Source organism: Rhinopithecus roxellana, chromosome 4, assembly GCF_007565055.1.
Source record: "Rhinopithecus roxellana isolate Shanxi Qingling chromosome 4, ASM756505v1, whole genome shotgun sequence".
Lineage (NCBI taxonomy): Eukaryota > Metazoa > Chordata > Mammalia > Primates > Cercopithecidae > Rhinopithecus > Rhinopithecus roxellana.
Window position 1 is genome coordinate 166,190,333 of NC_044552.1, and position 18,267 is coordinate 166,208,599.

The 18,267-nt window shown below is 38.5% G+C and overlaps 1 protein-coding gene across 1 annotated transcript in view; it reads right to left on the bottom strand.

Annotated features, from left to right (window-relative positions):
- MCM9 (minichromosome maintenance 9 homologous recombination repair factor) overlaps nucleotides 1–18,267 on the bottom strand; it is a 126,263-nt gene that overhangs the window by 26,917 nt on the left and 81,079 nt on the right. Inside the window, 1 exon segment of the mRNA XM_010353248.2 lies at nucleotides 12,283–12,457. Within this exon segment, the coding sequence (XP_010351550.2) occupies nucleotides 12,283–12,457 (175 nt within the window).

The following is an 18,267-nucleotide window of genomic DNA, read 5'->3' on the forward strand; positions in this document are numbered from 1 at the left end:
ATCTCAACAGGTACACAAGACTAAGTACCGTCTTTAAAAGCTCGCTATCCTTTTAGCCTGTGTCTTTGACACACGCTGAGCTCAAGACTTTTCTCATGAAGAGTTACCTCCTATATAGACTGATTGACCAGACTGTTCTGTCTGTCTAAACAATTGTTTCCCAGCGCTGACAAACAGACTCTTGTTCTATGACCTGTTCTTTAGTATATTTCTTTTTTTTTTTTTTTTTTGAGACGAAGTCTTGCTCTGTTGCCTGGGCTGGAGTGCAGTGGCCAGATCTCAGCTCACTGCAAGCTCTGCCTCCTGGGTTTACGCCATTCTCCTGCCTCAGCCTCCCGAGTAGCTGGGACTACAGGCGCCCGCCACCTCGCCCGGCTAGTTTTTTGCATTTTTTAGTAGAGATGGGGTTTCACCGTGTTAGCCAGGATGGTCTCGATCTCCTGACCTTGTGATCCGCCCGTCTCGGCCTCCCAAAGTGCTGGGATTACAGGCTTGAGCCACCGCGCCCGGCCCCTAGTATATTTCTTAAGTGATCCTTTGTCTTCGTTACAGTTCTGGACAGGCCAAACACTGGAATGTCCCCCAAGCACATAACCCACAATTCCTTCTGTGTAAACTGCCATACAGGAACAGCTGCCTACAGCAGGGATTGACACCTGATCCAAGAGCAGCCAATCCATAAACTGGCCAGGAGCCTAGAGCTGCTCTTGCATAAATCTTTAAATATGGATGACTGTATTTTACTGGGTCTCTCTAGAGGGCATCTGAAATGGAGACAGGAAGAATTCATCTACTAAGAAGAGCTGAATAAGCCTAAAAGACCCGCAAACACATACACACAAAAATTAGCAACAGAAAGTATCTGAGTCATAATAACGAGAGAACAGGTTTGAAGATGAATAAACTTCTGATGCTGTGGTGGCAATGAGATAATACAGCAGCTAATATACATCTACTTTAAACAAACTCCCGTTCCCCCAAATTATGTTACAGTAGAACGGTAGTTATGGAGAGTTCAGTAATATGCTCAGCCAGTAAGTTGTGAAGCTGGCACCGCCATATAGCCCAGACTAGCTCTGGACTCTGCCCTCAATTATTACAGTAATTCTGTCTATGCCCAGTGTATTCTTGCGGTCACTAAAAAAGGGGGGAGCTCTTTTTTAAAAAAATTTTTTGTTGGTCATTTTTTACTTTATTTTTTCAATTCCACTGGAGAAGGGGGAGAACTCTTGATATTGTTTCCTGAACTTTTTCCATGCCTAGCACAGGATGTTCAATATTTCATAATAAAATATAAAACCATATTTTATGTACATAGTCTACAATAAACCATCCTACAGCTGAATTAGTAGGCCAGCTCATGATTTGCAACCTCTCACTGGTGGCAAAGGTTAACCTTAAAGGCTATCTATTTACTCATTGGATAACTGAATATTTTATAGAAATTTTTTCCAGTCTACACCTGAAGGCCTCTATAACCCTAGAGGCAACCTACCTGATCTTTAGGCAGCGCAAACCATTAATAAAGTCTTCCTTGTACTAATTTTAAATATGCTTCCCTGAACCTTCCAGCCATTGATTCTAAAGGATATGAACAAATCTAATTCCATTTCTTATTTGAGCTCTTCAAAATAATTGTAGACAACCACTTCTCCAATTACTTTTCCTAGATGTGGTTCAGAAATAACGTGAGTAATATATTAAAAACATATAAAATATACAGTAAAAGTCAACATTAAGAGTTAAACAACATAAAAAAGAATAACTTTAAAAAATGAAATGTTGATTTCTAGGTTCCCATATGATAATGGCAGCTACTTATAGCCATACTTCAACATACCCTCCAAAGACCTTATGGATAAACAAAGCAAGTAAATAAACCCACAAAACAAAACTCGTCAAACTAAAAACTAATAAAGAAAGTGGGAGAATACTACAAACTTCAGTTTATATATAAACAGAGAAATAAACACCAGAAACCAGCAAAGCTAACTCTAGAGCCCTTTCTGGAGTGGAAAGATCAGTGGAGACCAAGTGAAAAGAAGAGAAACCAATGGGGGCCTCATGCTGGAGAACACTGATAAAATGCCAGGAGGAGGAGAGAATCCCATGCAGAGTGGGGAAATACCGAGAACAGGCTTCAGACCTTGTGAATCAAAGTCATTAACTACTGGAGAATAGAAAGAGGGGCCTGAAAGTTCCTGGGACCAGAGTTGGCAGTCATGGGAAGGATCCTGGAGTAGATAGAGGAGACCTGCAAGGGACAAGAGTCACCTGGAGTCTTGGTGATCAGGGGAAGAAGGAGGCAAGCAGTGGATATTAAACATCCCATAGAAACAAATAAGAATCAAAAAACAGACAAATCAATCATCCCCTTATGAAAAACACTATTAAGTAAAATGCACTTAACTGAGATTCCTCTGAACTCAGAGGAATTAGTACACCATCCAATGTCACCATCACCTTAATAGAATACCTAATAATAATGATTCAGAAAAAGATAAGACATTTTAAAATGAATGGAAATAACATGCAGCTCCATAAAACTACTACAAGAATAAAAATACTTCAGTTGATAAAACCCTCATCTCCCTACCCCACCCAATAAACCCCACAAAGCAAAGGAAATCTGTAACACAGTGCCCTGACTTGAATATCCTTAAGCAAACATTTGCAAATATGAAAACCATCCCAAATCAGAAATTCAAAAATTCACCATATAAAAGCACAAAAAAGCAGAAGACGTATATGTAGAGATGATAAAACTGAAGAAAGAAATGGATGTAGGGGGAGGAAGATGAAATAATCTCAGAAATGAATATCTAATTATCATAGAAACAGAGAACCAAACACTGCATGTTCTCACTTATAAGTGGGAGCTAAACAATGGGTAGACATGTTCATAAAGATGGAAACAACAAACACTGAGAATTCCAAAACTGGGGAGCAAAGGACATGGACAAGGTTTGAAAACTACCTACTGGGGACTATGTTCACTATTTGGGTGATAGGATCAACGGAAGCCCAGACCCCACCATTATGTAATATACCCATGTAACAAACCTGCTCATGTACCCTATGAATCTTCAAAACAAAAACAAAAACAAAAAAGAAATTAACATTTGAATCTAAGGTATCTAAGAAAGGACCGACAGGACTGAAAATATAATAAAGGGTGCTAAGGAGAGGAATAAAAATAGCCAAGAGAATAAAACAAAATACAGAAGAACTAAGAAGTTTAAGGAAAAACAATTGTTGCTGCAGAGCCTAGGAAAAATTCTAACAAATAAATAATTATAGCTTCTGAAAAATAAAAACAAAACAAAGAACTGAACTAGAATGTCAAACAATCATTCAATAAAAATTTCCAGGGATAAAATAATACATGTCAAAGGCTCGCTCATATCTAGAAAAACTGACCAGGAATAATCAACTGAGACATAGTCTAGTAAAAATATTATACTTTAAAGACAAAGAAAAAACCATCTAGGCCTTCAGGCAAAAAAACTAAATCACCTATCAAGCAAATGATATCAGAATGGCATCAGATTTGTCAATAGCAACATAGAAAGCAAGACTTTAGGAAAGAAAGTGTAAGCCAGAGTCTTTATATCCAGCCAAGCTGTCTTTCATTTTTCAAGTGTCAATGCTATGAAAAATGATTTGAAACATGCAAAAATTCAAGACAATAATCAGGAGCCCCTCATAAGGTATCTGCTAGAGGATGGGCTTCATTCAACCAAGAGATGATGATGATGCCCTGGCCCTCCCAAAAAGACGGATGGTGAAGCACTTTATTTTAGATAGATCAGAGCAAAACAAAGCATAAAAGTGGAAGAATGGTAGTAAATGCTATTTGTTCTGACAAAGTACAAATAATACAACTATTTATTTCAGTGAAGAGAAGAAGGGAGAAAGGGGAAAGTAATCAGGAATAAGTTCACTGATTACTACATGGCTAATAGACTGGAGTCATACGATATTATTTAAAGTTCCCAAGTGAGGAGAAATGGGGCAGTAGGCATTACAAAAGGTATTTCAAAACATAAGCCCTAGAATAGGGGTTGTCAAACTACAGTCCAAGTGCAGCCCACAATCTGTTACAATAAATAAAAATTTATTGGAACACAGCCACTCCCATCTGTGTACATATTACGCTTCTCTTGTTCACACCACAGACATATTGATGCAGTTATACTGTCTACATCAGCAGAGGTGAGGAGCTGCAAGAGAGTTTGGCCCACAAAGTCTAAAATACTTGCTATGCTAACCTATAGAAAAAGTCTGCCAAACCCTAACCTATAATAAAAATGCAGCCAGGTGCGGTGGCTCCCTCCTGTAATCCTAGCACTTTGGGAGGCTGAGGCGGGCAGATTGCCTGAGCTCAGGAGTTTGAGACCAGCCTGCACAACATGGTGAAACCCCATCTCTACTAAAATACAAAAACTTAGCCAGGCATGGTGGTGTGCATCTGTAGTCCTAGCTTCAGGAGGCTGAGACAGGACAATTGCTTGAACCTGGGAGGAGCAAGTTGCAGTGAGCCAGGATTGTGCCACCGCACCTCCAGCATGGGCGACAGAGCGAGACTTTGTTTCAGGGGAAAAAAAAAAAAAAAAGCAAACCTTTCTAATTGCAAAGAAAAATAAACACAGTACGTTTTTAAAAAATAAAACCATTGTTGGGAGGCCAAGATGGGCGGATCACAAGGTCAGGAGATCGAGACCATCCTGGCTAACACGGTGAAACCCCATCTCTACTAAAAATACAAAAAGCAAAAATTAGCCAGGCGTGGTGGCGGGCGCCTGTAGTCCCAGCTACATGGGAGGCTGAGGCAGGAGAATGGCGTGAACCTGGGGGGCGGAGCTTGCAGTGAGCCAACATTGCGCCACTGCACTCCAGCCTGGGCAACAGAGCGTGAGACTCCGTCTCAAAAAAAATAAAAAAATAAAAAAATAAAACCGTTGACACCAAGCATATTGATCATACCAATAAATGTAAGTCTGCTTATCTAACACATTAAAAGAAAAAGATTTTTCAGTTGTTCATAAATCTAAGCCCAATTCTATGCTGCATACAAAAGAACATATTGAAATCAAAAGGCTAAACATAAAGAAATGAGCAAAGATATATCAGACAGATATAAATATTATGAAATCCAGAGTTGTGATCCTGATATAGGCAAGGTAAAATTCAGGCCACAAAGCACTTAAGACAAAGAAGTACAAATGTTAAAGGCCAAAACAACTACCTTCATAAAGCAGAAACTACAAGAAATACAAAGAGAAATAAACAAAAGCCCAATAATAAGAGACTTTAACACGTCACTCTTGGTCTAAAATGCATCAAACAAACAAAAGGTAAGTAAGGCTATAGAAGACCTAAACAACATCATTTATAAAGTACAGCTTATGTGTGTGTGTATAACATATATACATTATATTCTCATTATAGAGAATATAATTCCTGAAGCATAAAAGGGCCACTGTTAAATTGACCTTATATTGGGCCACAAAGATAAAAACCTCATGAAGTTCCTTAAAGAAACAATACAAACAACATTCTCTGACCACAACAGGATAAAACTAGAAATTATTCACATCAAAAAGTGGTCCTTCTACCTAGAGACTAAAAACTCGCTAAGCAACTCTTGGGAGAAAGGGGATATGAACTAAAACTGCAGAATTTCTAAAACACGATAATAAGAATACTACATATAATCATCTATGGGATACCACTGAAGCAGTGCCAAGGAGTATATGCAGTTTGCTATCTTTTAGATAAGTAAAGAGGGGAGATGCATACACAGGCACACATACCTATCCCCATGGGTTTTGCTTATTTTTGCAAAAAAAGAAACATAGGAAGGACAAATCAGAAACTGATGAATATCTATCAGGGATAGAAGAAAACAGAATGGAAGGGGTAGGGATATGAATGTGATTTCTTTCGCATGTCTTTATACAGGTTTGACTTTGTTAAAACAAGCCATATTTTACAAATTCAGAAAATAAAATTAAATAAAAAAGGTAAAAACAGCAAATGCTATAAGTGAATGAAAACAGAAGTTTCAAAGACAACTTCTTAACTGTATATCAAATAAATAATATAACTACACAAAGAAAAGCATTCAAACTACTTTTGAACATGCACTTTAACAACATATAACCTCAGTGGTATAGCTAAGCACAAAAAAGAACCGCAAAGAGGGCTTGAATATTACTTTTTTGTGATTATTGGTAATGGTGTTGATGTAATGGTTCAGAAACTATTTTGGAGATGCAAGTGCATTCAGAAATACAGAGAATCCTATAAACACCTTTATATACATATGAAATAAAATAATTTTGAAGAGTCGTAAGTATCTTCTGACCCAGGCCTAAGTTGACATACACGAACTCTATCTGAGAATATCCCTATAAGAAGGGTGTTATTATTTTTGTATCAGAGATGACAGTTATCACCCACAACATTAAAAAAGTAGTAACAGCGGCTGGAATTGATTCTAGGTCTCTCTAACACCAAAGCTCTTTCTACCATAACTGAACTATTTTTAACAAACATATCAACAATTTAATTTTGCTTTACTTTAAATGAAGGGATATTCACTGTTGTTATTGTTGGTATTTGTTGTCCTGAGTGGCAACGGTGGCAGTTTAAAGCAGTGTTTGATCTCTTGGAAGCATCTGCTCCTCCTGGGGGTTCTTGTTTCAGGCCACATTCTCTGTATGGAAAACACAGAACCTAATAATCCAAGACAGAAGAGACTCAAATCCAGGTTGTATGACTGCTCTGTTTTTAAATAATATTTTAATTTTTTTTAAGAGATGTCACTTTGCTGCCCAGCCTGGAATGCAGTGGGGTGATCATAGCTCACTGCAGCCTTGACCTCCTAGGTTCAAGGGTGTCCTCGGCCTCTTGAGTAGCTGGGACTACGGCGCACACCACTGTACTTGGCTGTGTTTTTGTTTTTTGTATAGAGATAGGGGTCTTGCCATCTTGCTCAGGCTGGTCTTGAACTCCTAGGCTCAAGGGATCCTCTTCTCTCAGCCTCTCAAAGTGCTGGGATTATAGGCATGAGCCACTGTACCCAGCTTAAATTCTTGAACCATGTGAGAAATGTGAAGTCTGGTTGAAATTTTCAGGCCAGCATGTATTAGAAACATTACATTCCAAATCAAAAGCAGCTACTCGTAGATGCTAGTGAGCACATGGTGGTCCTGCTGTCCCTTGGAATAGGCTGGAAATTAACTGTTCAGTAAGATCAGAGGAGACCATACGAACCCAAGCTCCGTTATTACAAGGTAATTAAAAAATGTCTTCACGAAACTGATCAAGAAAAAAGAAACCTTTTCAAGATGGAGAAATAAAAGGTACAAACCACTGAATCAAGTTAATTACATAATTATATGGTTATGTAATATTTGGGAACTAAATATCTTTTAAAATGTATGATAATAATAAAATTGTACAAATGTCTTTATGAACCCAGAAATTAGTTATGTGGGGTGAGGAACAAAATAGAATGCTAGTTTTACTATAATAACTAGAGGAGAAAAAAGATCCTGTAATTCCTTTAATGCATTAAATAATTATAGAAATCTTTAAATGAAATCTATATGCTAAAATGCTCAGAAAAGTAAAAATTCTTATGTAAATATAAAGAAATTACAAGGCTAAAATACTGGTTGTGATCCATGCCATAGTTCAAGGAGGTATTAAATTCTAGATAGTAGCTAAGACAAAACAGAAAGAACCTTATGTTGAAACTGTAATAATACAAATTTTTCCACAGTAATACCACAATAACAATGCCTACCATGGTGTGGTGGTCTAAAAAAGCAGCTCTTGAGGAAACTACAGTAAGTCAAAATACTCAAAGTGCTTCTCAGGCAAAACTCCTTTCAATATACAGTCATAGGTTGCTCAACACGAGGCTATGTTCTGAGAAATGCATCATGAGGCGATCTGTTCTGGTGCAAGCATCATAGAGTGTACTTAGACAAACCTGGAGAGTATAGCCCACTATACACCTAGGCTATATGGTACAGCCTATTGCTCCGAGGCTACAAGCCTACACAGCATGTTACTGTACTGAATACTGTAGGCAAATGTAACACAAAGGCATGTATTTGTGCATCTAAACGTATCTAAACACAGTAAAAATAAGGTATTCTAATCTTATGAGACCACCATCATATATGTGTTCTATCACTGACAAAAATGTTATGTGGTACATAATTCTATATTACATGTTTGACAGATGGTGTAAAGGAGAAATAATGAAAACTTGACTATAAATATTAGTAGCAAAATAATTAAAGCTCAAATCTCTCACCTGCTAGCTTTACAGCTTCATCTCTTCTCCTTTCCAAGAGACAAAAAAAAAAAAAATTCCGATCTGAAGATTTATCCTTCAAATTATTTCCTTTGGAAGATATCACTCCAATTAAAAAAAGGATTTTACTGATCATAAATGGTATCGCCTCCCCAGGCACTATTATTACTTTATATAACCTTCCAAATGTAGGTCTACTATCCTGACCCCAAGCTTCAGCTGTGAACTTGCCACTCATATGCTGTTACCAAGCAGGGAAGAGATGAGTACGGGAAGAATAAGTGTTTGGAAACTTTAATAGCAACTGGACAGAGTGAATTCATGTCTGTTGCATCTTGAATAAAATATATGGGTTTTTATATTTTTAAAATTAAGGGTCATGTGGCTTAATTTACATACAGTAAAAATTATCTTAAAAAAATGCCCTTCTATAGTCATTCTCTTCCTCTAAGCCCCTAGCAGAAATTTCTGATTTTTCTCCTTACAGTTTAGCCTTTTGTAGCATTTCATATAAATGGAATAATAAACTATATAGCCTTTTGTACCTGTCATCTTTCACTTCACATAAGGCTTTTAAGATTCATCCATGTTGCTGATTCATGAGTGTATCAGTAGTTTGTTCCTTTATATTGCTAGTAGTATTCCATGGTATGGGTGTATCAAGATTGACCTATCCATTCATCAGTCGATAAACTTCTGGGTTGTTTATATAATTTTGGATGAATATGAACAAAGCTGCTATAAACCATTTGGGTATAGCTCTTTTTGGGTGGGAAAACATATGAATATTCAAGTGTTCCAGCATAATTTAACAAAAACTATCCTTCCTCTGTTGAATTGTTTGACATCATTCTTGAAAATCAATTGACATTATCTGTGGGTCTATTTCTGGACCTTTATTCTCTTCCATTGAAGAGACTATCCAATATCACAATGTTTTGATAATTACAGCTTTATAGCAAATCTTAAAACAAAGTAAGTCCTCCAAATTTGTTCTGTTTCAAAGTCACTTTGGCTATTCTTTGCTTTTCTATATAAACTTTAACACCAGCCTGCTGATTTCTACAAAAAAGCTTGATGGGATTTTTTTTTGTTGTTAATTTCAATAGGTTTTTGGGGAACAGGTGGTGTTTGGGATTTTGATTAGCATTGCACTGGGCTGGGCATGGTAGCTCATGCCTGTAATCAGTGCTCTGAAAGGCTGAGGCAGGTGGATCACTTGAGCCCAAGAGCTTGAGACCAGCCTGGGCAACATAGCAAGACCCCACTTCTACATAAAATAATAATACAAAAAAACATAGCCAGGCATAGTGGTGCATCCCTGTAATTCCCCGCTACTCAGGGGTGGGCTTGAGCCCAGGAGTTCAAGGCTGCAGTGAGCTATGATCGGGCTTCTGCACTCTAGCTTGGGCAACAAAGTGAGACTGTGTCTCAAAAAAAATTTTTTTTTAATGCAGTGTTTCTACAGATCACTTTGGGGAGAACTTGCATCTTAACAATATTAAGTCTGATAGATGAAACTAGGTATATCTCTCCATTTATTTAAGTCCTTTTTAATTTTCTTAATGTTTTGCAGTTTTTAATGTACAAATCTAGAATAGATTTTGCTAAATTTATCCTGAAATACTTCCTGTTTGGAGATGCTATTATAAATGTATATTTTATTTCAATTTCCATTTGTTCACTGCTAGCAAACAGAAACTAATTTTTATACATTGACCTTGTAAGATTCACTTATTAGTTCTAGTAGCTTTTCTTAAATTCTTTTTGTTTTTCTAAGTAGACAATCATACCACATACAATACAGGCAGTTTTAACTTCTTCCTTTCTAGTGTGAATGTCTTTTATTTCTTTAAACTGACCATACTTCTAGTACAATATTGACCAGAAATGAGAAGAGCTGATATCTTTAATTTGCTCCTAATATTTAGTGGAAAACACTGTCTTTCACCATGAAGTATGAGATGCAGGTGTTTTTTGTTTTGTTTTGTTTTTTAGACAGAGGTCACCTGTCGCCCAGGCTGGAGCACAGTGGAGTGTGATCTTGGCTCACTGCAACCTCCTCCTCCCAGGTTCAAGCGATTCTCCTGCCTCGGCCTCCCGAGTTGCTGGGATTAGAAGCACGTGTGACTATGTCCAAGTAATTTTTGTATTTTTAGTAGAGAGGGGGTTTCACCATGTTGGCCAGTCTGGTCTCAAACTCCTGACCTCAGGTGATCCACCTGCCTGGGCCTCCCAGAGTGCTGGGATTACAGAATTGAGTCATTATGCCCACCCTCATGTAGGTTTTTCATAGACAGCATTTAAACAGGGACAGAAACTTCTAGTTTGCTGAGAACTTTTATTATGAATATTTAATTTCATCAAACACATCATCTGCATCTATTGGGATATGTTTTTTGTTTTTTAGTCTAATACACTGATTGATCAAATGTTACACCAACCTTTCATTTCTGGGATGAGACCCACTTGGTTATAATGTATAACCCTTTTATATAGTACTGGATTTAATTTACTGAAATATTTGTATGTCACTGCTTTTTCATTTCACATTTTTAATAATTCTTTTTTCTGGTATTTTATAACAATATGTCTCTGATGGAGTAAAAAAAAGTCAAAATCAGTCCTTTACCACATAGAGTGGAAAAAGCATTTTTCCAGTACACAAAGTAGCTGTGGTTATGACAAACTGCCCATTTGCAATAACTGAACTGAATCAGCTATAGAATGTTGATTTTGGAACTTAACAACATACTTATAGATAGCACAAAAAGCTCACTAAATGGAGCTATAATGTGACAAGTGTCTCTGAAGACACTTAATAAACTATACTTCTGATTTCCTCAGAGTTTAGAAGCAATAATTAAAGTATATTTTCTTATAACACTTATATTGTGGATTTATCTATTTTTTCTAATAAAATCGTGAACACCTGAAGGACAATGTTCTATCCATCTTTGCACTTCTTAGCATCTAGCACAATGCCTGAAACATAGCAGGTTTTTAATGAATACATATATTTAGTGAACGAACAAATGAATAGGTCTGATAGTTCTTTCTTGTATCTTTTCTGGTGGGCTATATCCTACTCTCTCCCATCCCTCTACCTCACTCCTCATTAATTTTTTTGCTAGAGTATACAAATAGCTCTCATAGAATCTGTATATACCAGTGTCTGCCTGGCTCCCAAGTACTCATGACTATTTGAAGGCAGTGCTGGCAGCCCTACCTGTTTGATCAGTTGGCTTCACGTCCATAATAGCAGCATTAAGATGGAAACAGTTTTAGCCCTGTTACTGCTTGAATGACCTGGCAGTCTGTCTGGTGGCCAGCCTTTGTAGCCAGGTAAGTTTCCCATAACCACTTCAGTGCCTGTGTGAGATTTCTGTCTGAACCTGGCTTATTCTTTTCCTCTACTTTATGTGTAGCCAGGGAGTCACGCAGCTCAATCCTGAGCCTCTTTGAGTCACAAAAGGCATTTCATCTTATGCTTACATTATTTACCATTTCATTTTCCATATGCTGTAATCAACCTTCCATTAGGATTTATAAGGAGAATGCCGGAAACTATGATTTTTTTTTCTTTTTGAACTTTTCAAAATTCCTAACACAGTAATATGTCCAGAGTACCACACACAATGTTTATTGAATGAAAGAGAGAATGAGTTGAATCCTGCATTGAAAGCTCTGCATAAATCCCTTCCATTAGTTTAGTTAACCACATTTATACTTTACTTTTCCTTTTCTTTTTCCCAATAGCTCATTTTTATTTCCTCACACACTTGTATGGTCTAATAAGGAAAAACTGTAATGTGTGCCTTGAAGGGTGATAACTGATCTTCCCAAAGAGGACCAAACATACCTTACAGCTCAACAAGGTTCACATTTTCCCCTAAGCAAATATTAAATAATCCCATTACCCCCATAGATTTTAAAGAAACTCTTACCCAGCCTTAGCAACACTTATGGTTTGTTGCTCCATTGCTTCATGGATACTGGTCCTATCGTGCTCTTTGAGGCTATTGAACTCATCAATACAGCAAAGGCCTGCATCTGCAAGAACTAATGCCCCAGCCTCCAAATTCCATTCTCCTGAGTCTTTTACAGCAGTTACCGTCAGACCTGAGGAAACAAGCAAGCCATGTCAACTTTTATTTTCAAAGCATCATCTTGATTGGGCGCAGTGGCTCACACCTGTAATTCCAGCAATTTGGGAGGCCGAGGTGAGAGGATTTCTTGAACACAGGAGTTTGAGGCCTGCCTGGACAACATAGCGAAACCTTTTCTGTACAAAAAAATTTAAAAATTTGCTGGGCATGGTGGTGTGTGCACCTGTAGTTCCAGCTACTCAGAAGGCTGAGGCGGGAGGATCGCTTGAGCCCAGGAGGTCAAGGCTGTAGTGAGCCATATTAGAGCCACTACACTCCAGCCTGCGTGACAGAGCAAGATCTTGTCTTAAAAAAACAAAAAAGGCATATCTTAACCTTTGAAGGGAAAGAGATGCCTACATTTTAAAGAGAAGGGCATAAAGACTTTTATTTGCAGTTAACCAAGAATGGACAGCATCAGGACAATTGCTTCACATATCTAGTCACTGGAAGGCCTCATAAGCTCCTACGTTCTAAAAATCTAAGTTGTGTTCTCCAGTATTTTGTAGCAACCAGAAGTTCCCACATTTTCTGTCTCTCCTTGTAGGTGCTTTGATCGAGTGGTCTAAACTTTTGGAAGGGGCAAACAGATCTCCAGAGACCTCATGACAGAGGTTGTGTACTACACGCTGTTTACAGAAAAGGGTGCAGTGATAGAGAATAGTAATTATTGCATTCCAATGATGAAAATGAAAAGCTTGCTTCCAGTTACAATATGAGGGAAGGGATTATCTTCATATGTCTTATTGATTTTTATTTGTCCTGATACCAGTTGATAAAGCAGAATGGTCAAAAGCAAAGGCTTTGGAGTCAACAAGACTTGATTTGAATACTAGAGCTGTCATTCTAGCTGTTGAATTATAGGCAAGTTTCCTAATATATACAAGCCTGACTTTATTAATCTGCAAAAGAGGATAACAATAGAAAATAGCTTATTCTTGGATATTTAAATAAAATATAACTAAAGCTCATTAAAAGGTATATGAAACATGAGTACGTTAAGAATAACTACTGCTGATAAAAATGGATAAAATTCTGTCCAGACTGACCAAACAAACAAACAAAAAATATAGAGGAGGCACAAGTTACAAATATCAGGAATGAAAGAGGGGACATAACTATAGATTCGACAGTGAACTAACAATAAGGAAATACTATGAATAACTCTATGCCATACATTTGATAACTTAGACAAAATAGTCAAATTTTTTTGAAATATGCAGTTTATCTAAAAAGGAACAGATAATTTCCATAATCCTTTGTTTTCAAAATTAAATATTTAAAAACCTTCCAACACAGAAATCAGCAGGCTGAGATGGCTTCATAGTGAATTCAACCAAATATTTGAGAAAGAAATAATGTCTTTTTTTTTTTTTTTTTTTTTTTTTGAGACGGAGTCTTGCTCTGTCACCCAGGCTGGAGTGCAGTGGTCGGCTCTCAGCTCACTGCAAGCTCCGCCTCCCGGGTTCACGCCATTCTCCTGTCTCAGCCTCCCGAGTAGCTGGGACTACAGGCGCCCACCACCTCGCCCGGCTAGTTTTTTGTAGTTTTTAGTAGAGACGGGGTTTCACCGTGTTAGCCAGGATGGTCTCGATCTCCTGACCTCGTGATCTGCCCGTCTCGGCCTCCCAAAGTGCTGGGATTACAGGCTTGAGCCACCGCGCCCGGCCCAAGAAATAATGTCAATGCAACACAAATTTTTCAATAATATAGAAGAGTAAACACTTCCCAACTCATTAAATGAACTCAGAATTATCACACTAATTGTCATGATAATTGAATTGTCATACTAAACTAGGCAAAGACATATTATAAGAAACCTATAGACTAGTACCTCTAATATGGATGCGAAAATCCTCAACAAAATACAAGTGAATCAAATCCAATAATATATAAAAGGACAATAGATTATAGCCAAGTGAGGATTATCCCAGGAATGCAAGGTGCAGTTAACACTAAAAAATTAATCAGTGTAATTCGCCATATCAATAAGCCAATGAAGAAAGAGCATACAATTGCTTCAACAGATACAGAAAACACATTTCACAACACTCAACAATCATTTGTGATAAAACCCTCAAAAATTATGAACGGAAGATAATTTCTTCAACTTGATAAAGGGTATTTACAATAATCCTACATTTAACATACCTAATGATAAAAGACTGAATGTTTCCTCATCTCCTACAAAGATCAGAAGAAGGCAAGAAGATTTTCTCTTATCACTATTAATCAAAATCATGCTAGAGGTTCTAGCCACTATGAAATAAGGCAAAGAAAATAAATAAATAAAATATAGACTAAAAAAAAAGAAAAACTGTTTAAATTTGCATACAATATGATTACATAGAAGATCCCAAATAATCTACTAAAAACCAACTAGAACTAGTAAATGAGTGTGGCAAGGTTGCAGGACACAAGTCAACATATGGAATATCTGGGTATAAGTCTTACAAAATATATGCAAGAACCTGTATGCAAAACTACAAAACTCTGATAGAGGAAATCATGACAACCAAACTGAGAGATGGAATAAACTCTATTTTCAAGATGTCAAATCTTCCCAAACTGTTCTGCAGTTAAATGCAATTACAAGCAAAATCCCAGCATGATTTTTTAAAAAAATAAAGTGACAAGGTGATTCTATGATTTATAATAGAGAAGCAAAGGAAATAGAAGAGCCAAACCAAAAAACAAGCTTGGAGGTCTCACATGACATACAACAAAGCTACAGTAATCAAATCAGTATGGTACTGGAAAAAGGTTAAGCAGATAGAACACTGGAACAGAACAGAATCCAAAAGTTGTCCCACACATAGAAGGTCAAGTGATTTTTTATAAAAATAAAAAGGCAATTCAATAGGGAAAAGATAATCTGTTCAACAAATGGTACTGGAGTAACTAAATATCTTTATGCAAGAAGAAACAATGAATCTTGACCATACCTCACATGTAATATAAAAATTAATCCAAAATTAATTCGATACCTAAATGTAAAATGTAAAACTATAAAGAAAGAAAGAAAACACAGGAGAAAATAGTTGTGAATTCTTTTGGTTTCCAGTCTAACATACAAACAGCTTAGAAGTCACTACTTCAATCTAACAAGTAAAAAGCTAAACAAAAAAATCAGTAACTTCTTAGACCCATCAGAGAAATGAGATCAGAGGACAAACTACTGCCCCAGAATTGAAGATGGTCAGGCAGATACAGAGAATCACAACTTGGCTGAGCAGAAATTCATGAGCATAGACTTTTAGGTAAGAAAAACAGGCAAGAAAATTTGAACTATAATTAGCAAATTGCTAATGGTTCACAGTGGAAAAATCAAGAAGGACCCCGTCACAGGGAAACCCCTACATTTCCTGCGAGTTTTACCACTGAGAGCTCTACCAGCAACTCAGTGAAGATGGGAGTAAAATCTACTCTTGCTTCTGGCAGAGAGAGGGAAAAGGAACCATTTAGAAATACGCCAGAGCTTCCTGTTCTTAACAAGGCCTGTACTTAAAAAGGAACTATTTTACTAGAGCCTTATCTACCTAGAAGAAGGGCATTACCTACCTCCAACCCCTTCCAGTCATCTGGTACCACCCAAGGGAGTGAATATGCAAAAAACTGAGAAGCACTTGTAAAGTTCACAGCCCAGGGACACAAGTTCACTAAAAGGCTGAGACCTAATCACAGGACTATAGAATGCTTTCCATTCTCCAACACCTTATCACTGCAATACTAACGGCATATTAGCCATAATATTCCTTGTTCCTAGTACATCATGTCTACCTTTCAACAAAAAAATTGAAAGGCATACTAAAAGGCAGAAAACACAATTGAAGAGACAGAACAAGCATCAAAATCGGATCCACATATGGCAGGGACACTGAAATAATCAAACTATGAATTTAAAACAACTACGATTAATATGCTAAGAGATCTAATGGAAAGACTAGACAATATGAAAGAACAGATGGATAATGTGAGTAAGGAAACAGAAATTCTAATCAACAATAAAAAAGAAATACTAGAGATCAAAAACACTCTAACAAAGATAAAGAATGCCTTTAATGGGCTTATTAGCAGGCTGGACACATCTGAAGAAAGAATCTCTGAGCTTGAAGATATGCCAAACTTCCAAAACAAAAAAGAATGGAATATCCAAGAACCATGGGACAACTACAAAAGGTGTGACATTCATGTGGTGGGAATAAAAGAATAACAATAAAGAGAGAAAGGGACAGAAGCAATAGGTGAAGCAATATTGTGAAACTTTTCATTGAAATTTTGTCAGACAGTAAATTAGAAATCCAGGGTGCTCAGAGAACACCAACAAAATAAATGCCCCCCAAAACCCTACACCCAAGCACATTCCATTCAAACTTCAGAAAATCAAAGATAAAAAAAATGATAAAAGAAGCCAGAGGAAGAAAAACAGCTTACCTATAGGGCAGTGGTCCGCAGCCTTTCTGGCACCAGAGGCTGGTTTTGTGGAAGACAATTTTTCCACAGACCAGAGTGGGGATGGTTTAGGGATGATTCAAGTGCATTATATTTGTTGTGCACTTTATTTCTATTATCACATCGTGTCATGGGATCCTTAGGATGTCGCTTTGCCAGCCGGAAACCCCTGTGGCTGGAGGCGCCTCTGCATGAGTTTTACTCACATCTGCTGGGCTTGTTCCACCCATTCAGCCCAGCAGGCTGCACTCAGCTCATACTACTACCGGCCCGGATCTCATGTCTGCCAATGGCAAGCCGGGCATAGCACAGCCACAGGTGTGTCAGTGAATGAGAGTGGTGTCCAGCCGCTGTGCACAGCCAGGCGGGCCAGCTGTGGCAGAGCAGGCAGCTCCAGGTACAGGTTCCATGTGAGACTGCAGCTGGACCAGACGTACCGTAAGCGGCGTCTACTGCAGGCATCAGCGTCTGAACAAAGGGAACGTGATGGTGCCCAAAAGCTCAGAGACACCAGGAACTGCAGAGCCCCAAAGAGGGTGTTAAAGCATGTCACAGCCCTGGCTTAGGAAGCCCAATGTGTGGGCAGCCAGAAGGGCTGCAGCTCTTCACTCCTTCTGGTCACCCACAATATGGCGAGTGGGGGACGTGTTTCAGTTCCGTTTGTGTTAAAGCTCTTTCAGTCCCAACATTCAACAAGTCCTGCATTCTTGTCTCATGTCCAGGAAGCCTGAGGTATGCAGACAACTGGGGGGTGAGCAAGTGGAGAGGAGCTTCACTGAGTGACAGAACAGCTCTCAGGAGACCCGAAGTGGGTAGCTCTTTTCCGCAGGCAGGTTGTACTGACAAGTGTCCAGCACTCAGCAGAGAGGAGACCTGTAGTGGGTAGCTCCTTTCTGCAGGCAGGCTGACCTGATGAGTGTGTGCATCTGGCTCAGTCTGGGGTTTTCATGGGCTCAGAAGAGAAGAAGTGCATGCTGACTGGTCCACGGGCGGACCTGGAAAAAGCACCCTAAGTTCTCACTTCAGGTTGCGGACTATCCAGAACTGGCAGCCTGGCCATCAGGCTTCAGGCTATCCCTGGCTTGAAGGTGGGGCTTCACCAGGGACCCACCCCTTCCTGCCTAGGAATGAATCAGTCTGCCTCCCGCCACCATCAACATGCCGTCCATGGCGCCCAGGCTGTTCAGGCTGAGGGAGGCCTGTGGGCCCATGCTGAGCTACCTTCAGCCCTCTGACATCCCCCCTCCCTGAGCTTGTCAGCACCCACAGTTTCAGAGGGAGCCAAGCCAGTGGGGTGGCACCCCTAGCTAGGTCACAAGAGTGCTCAGGCTT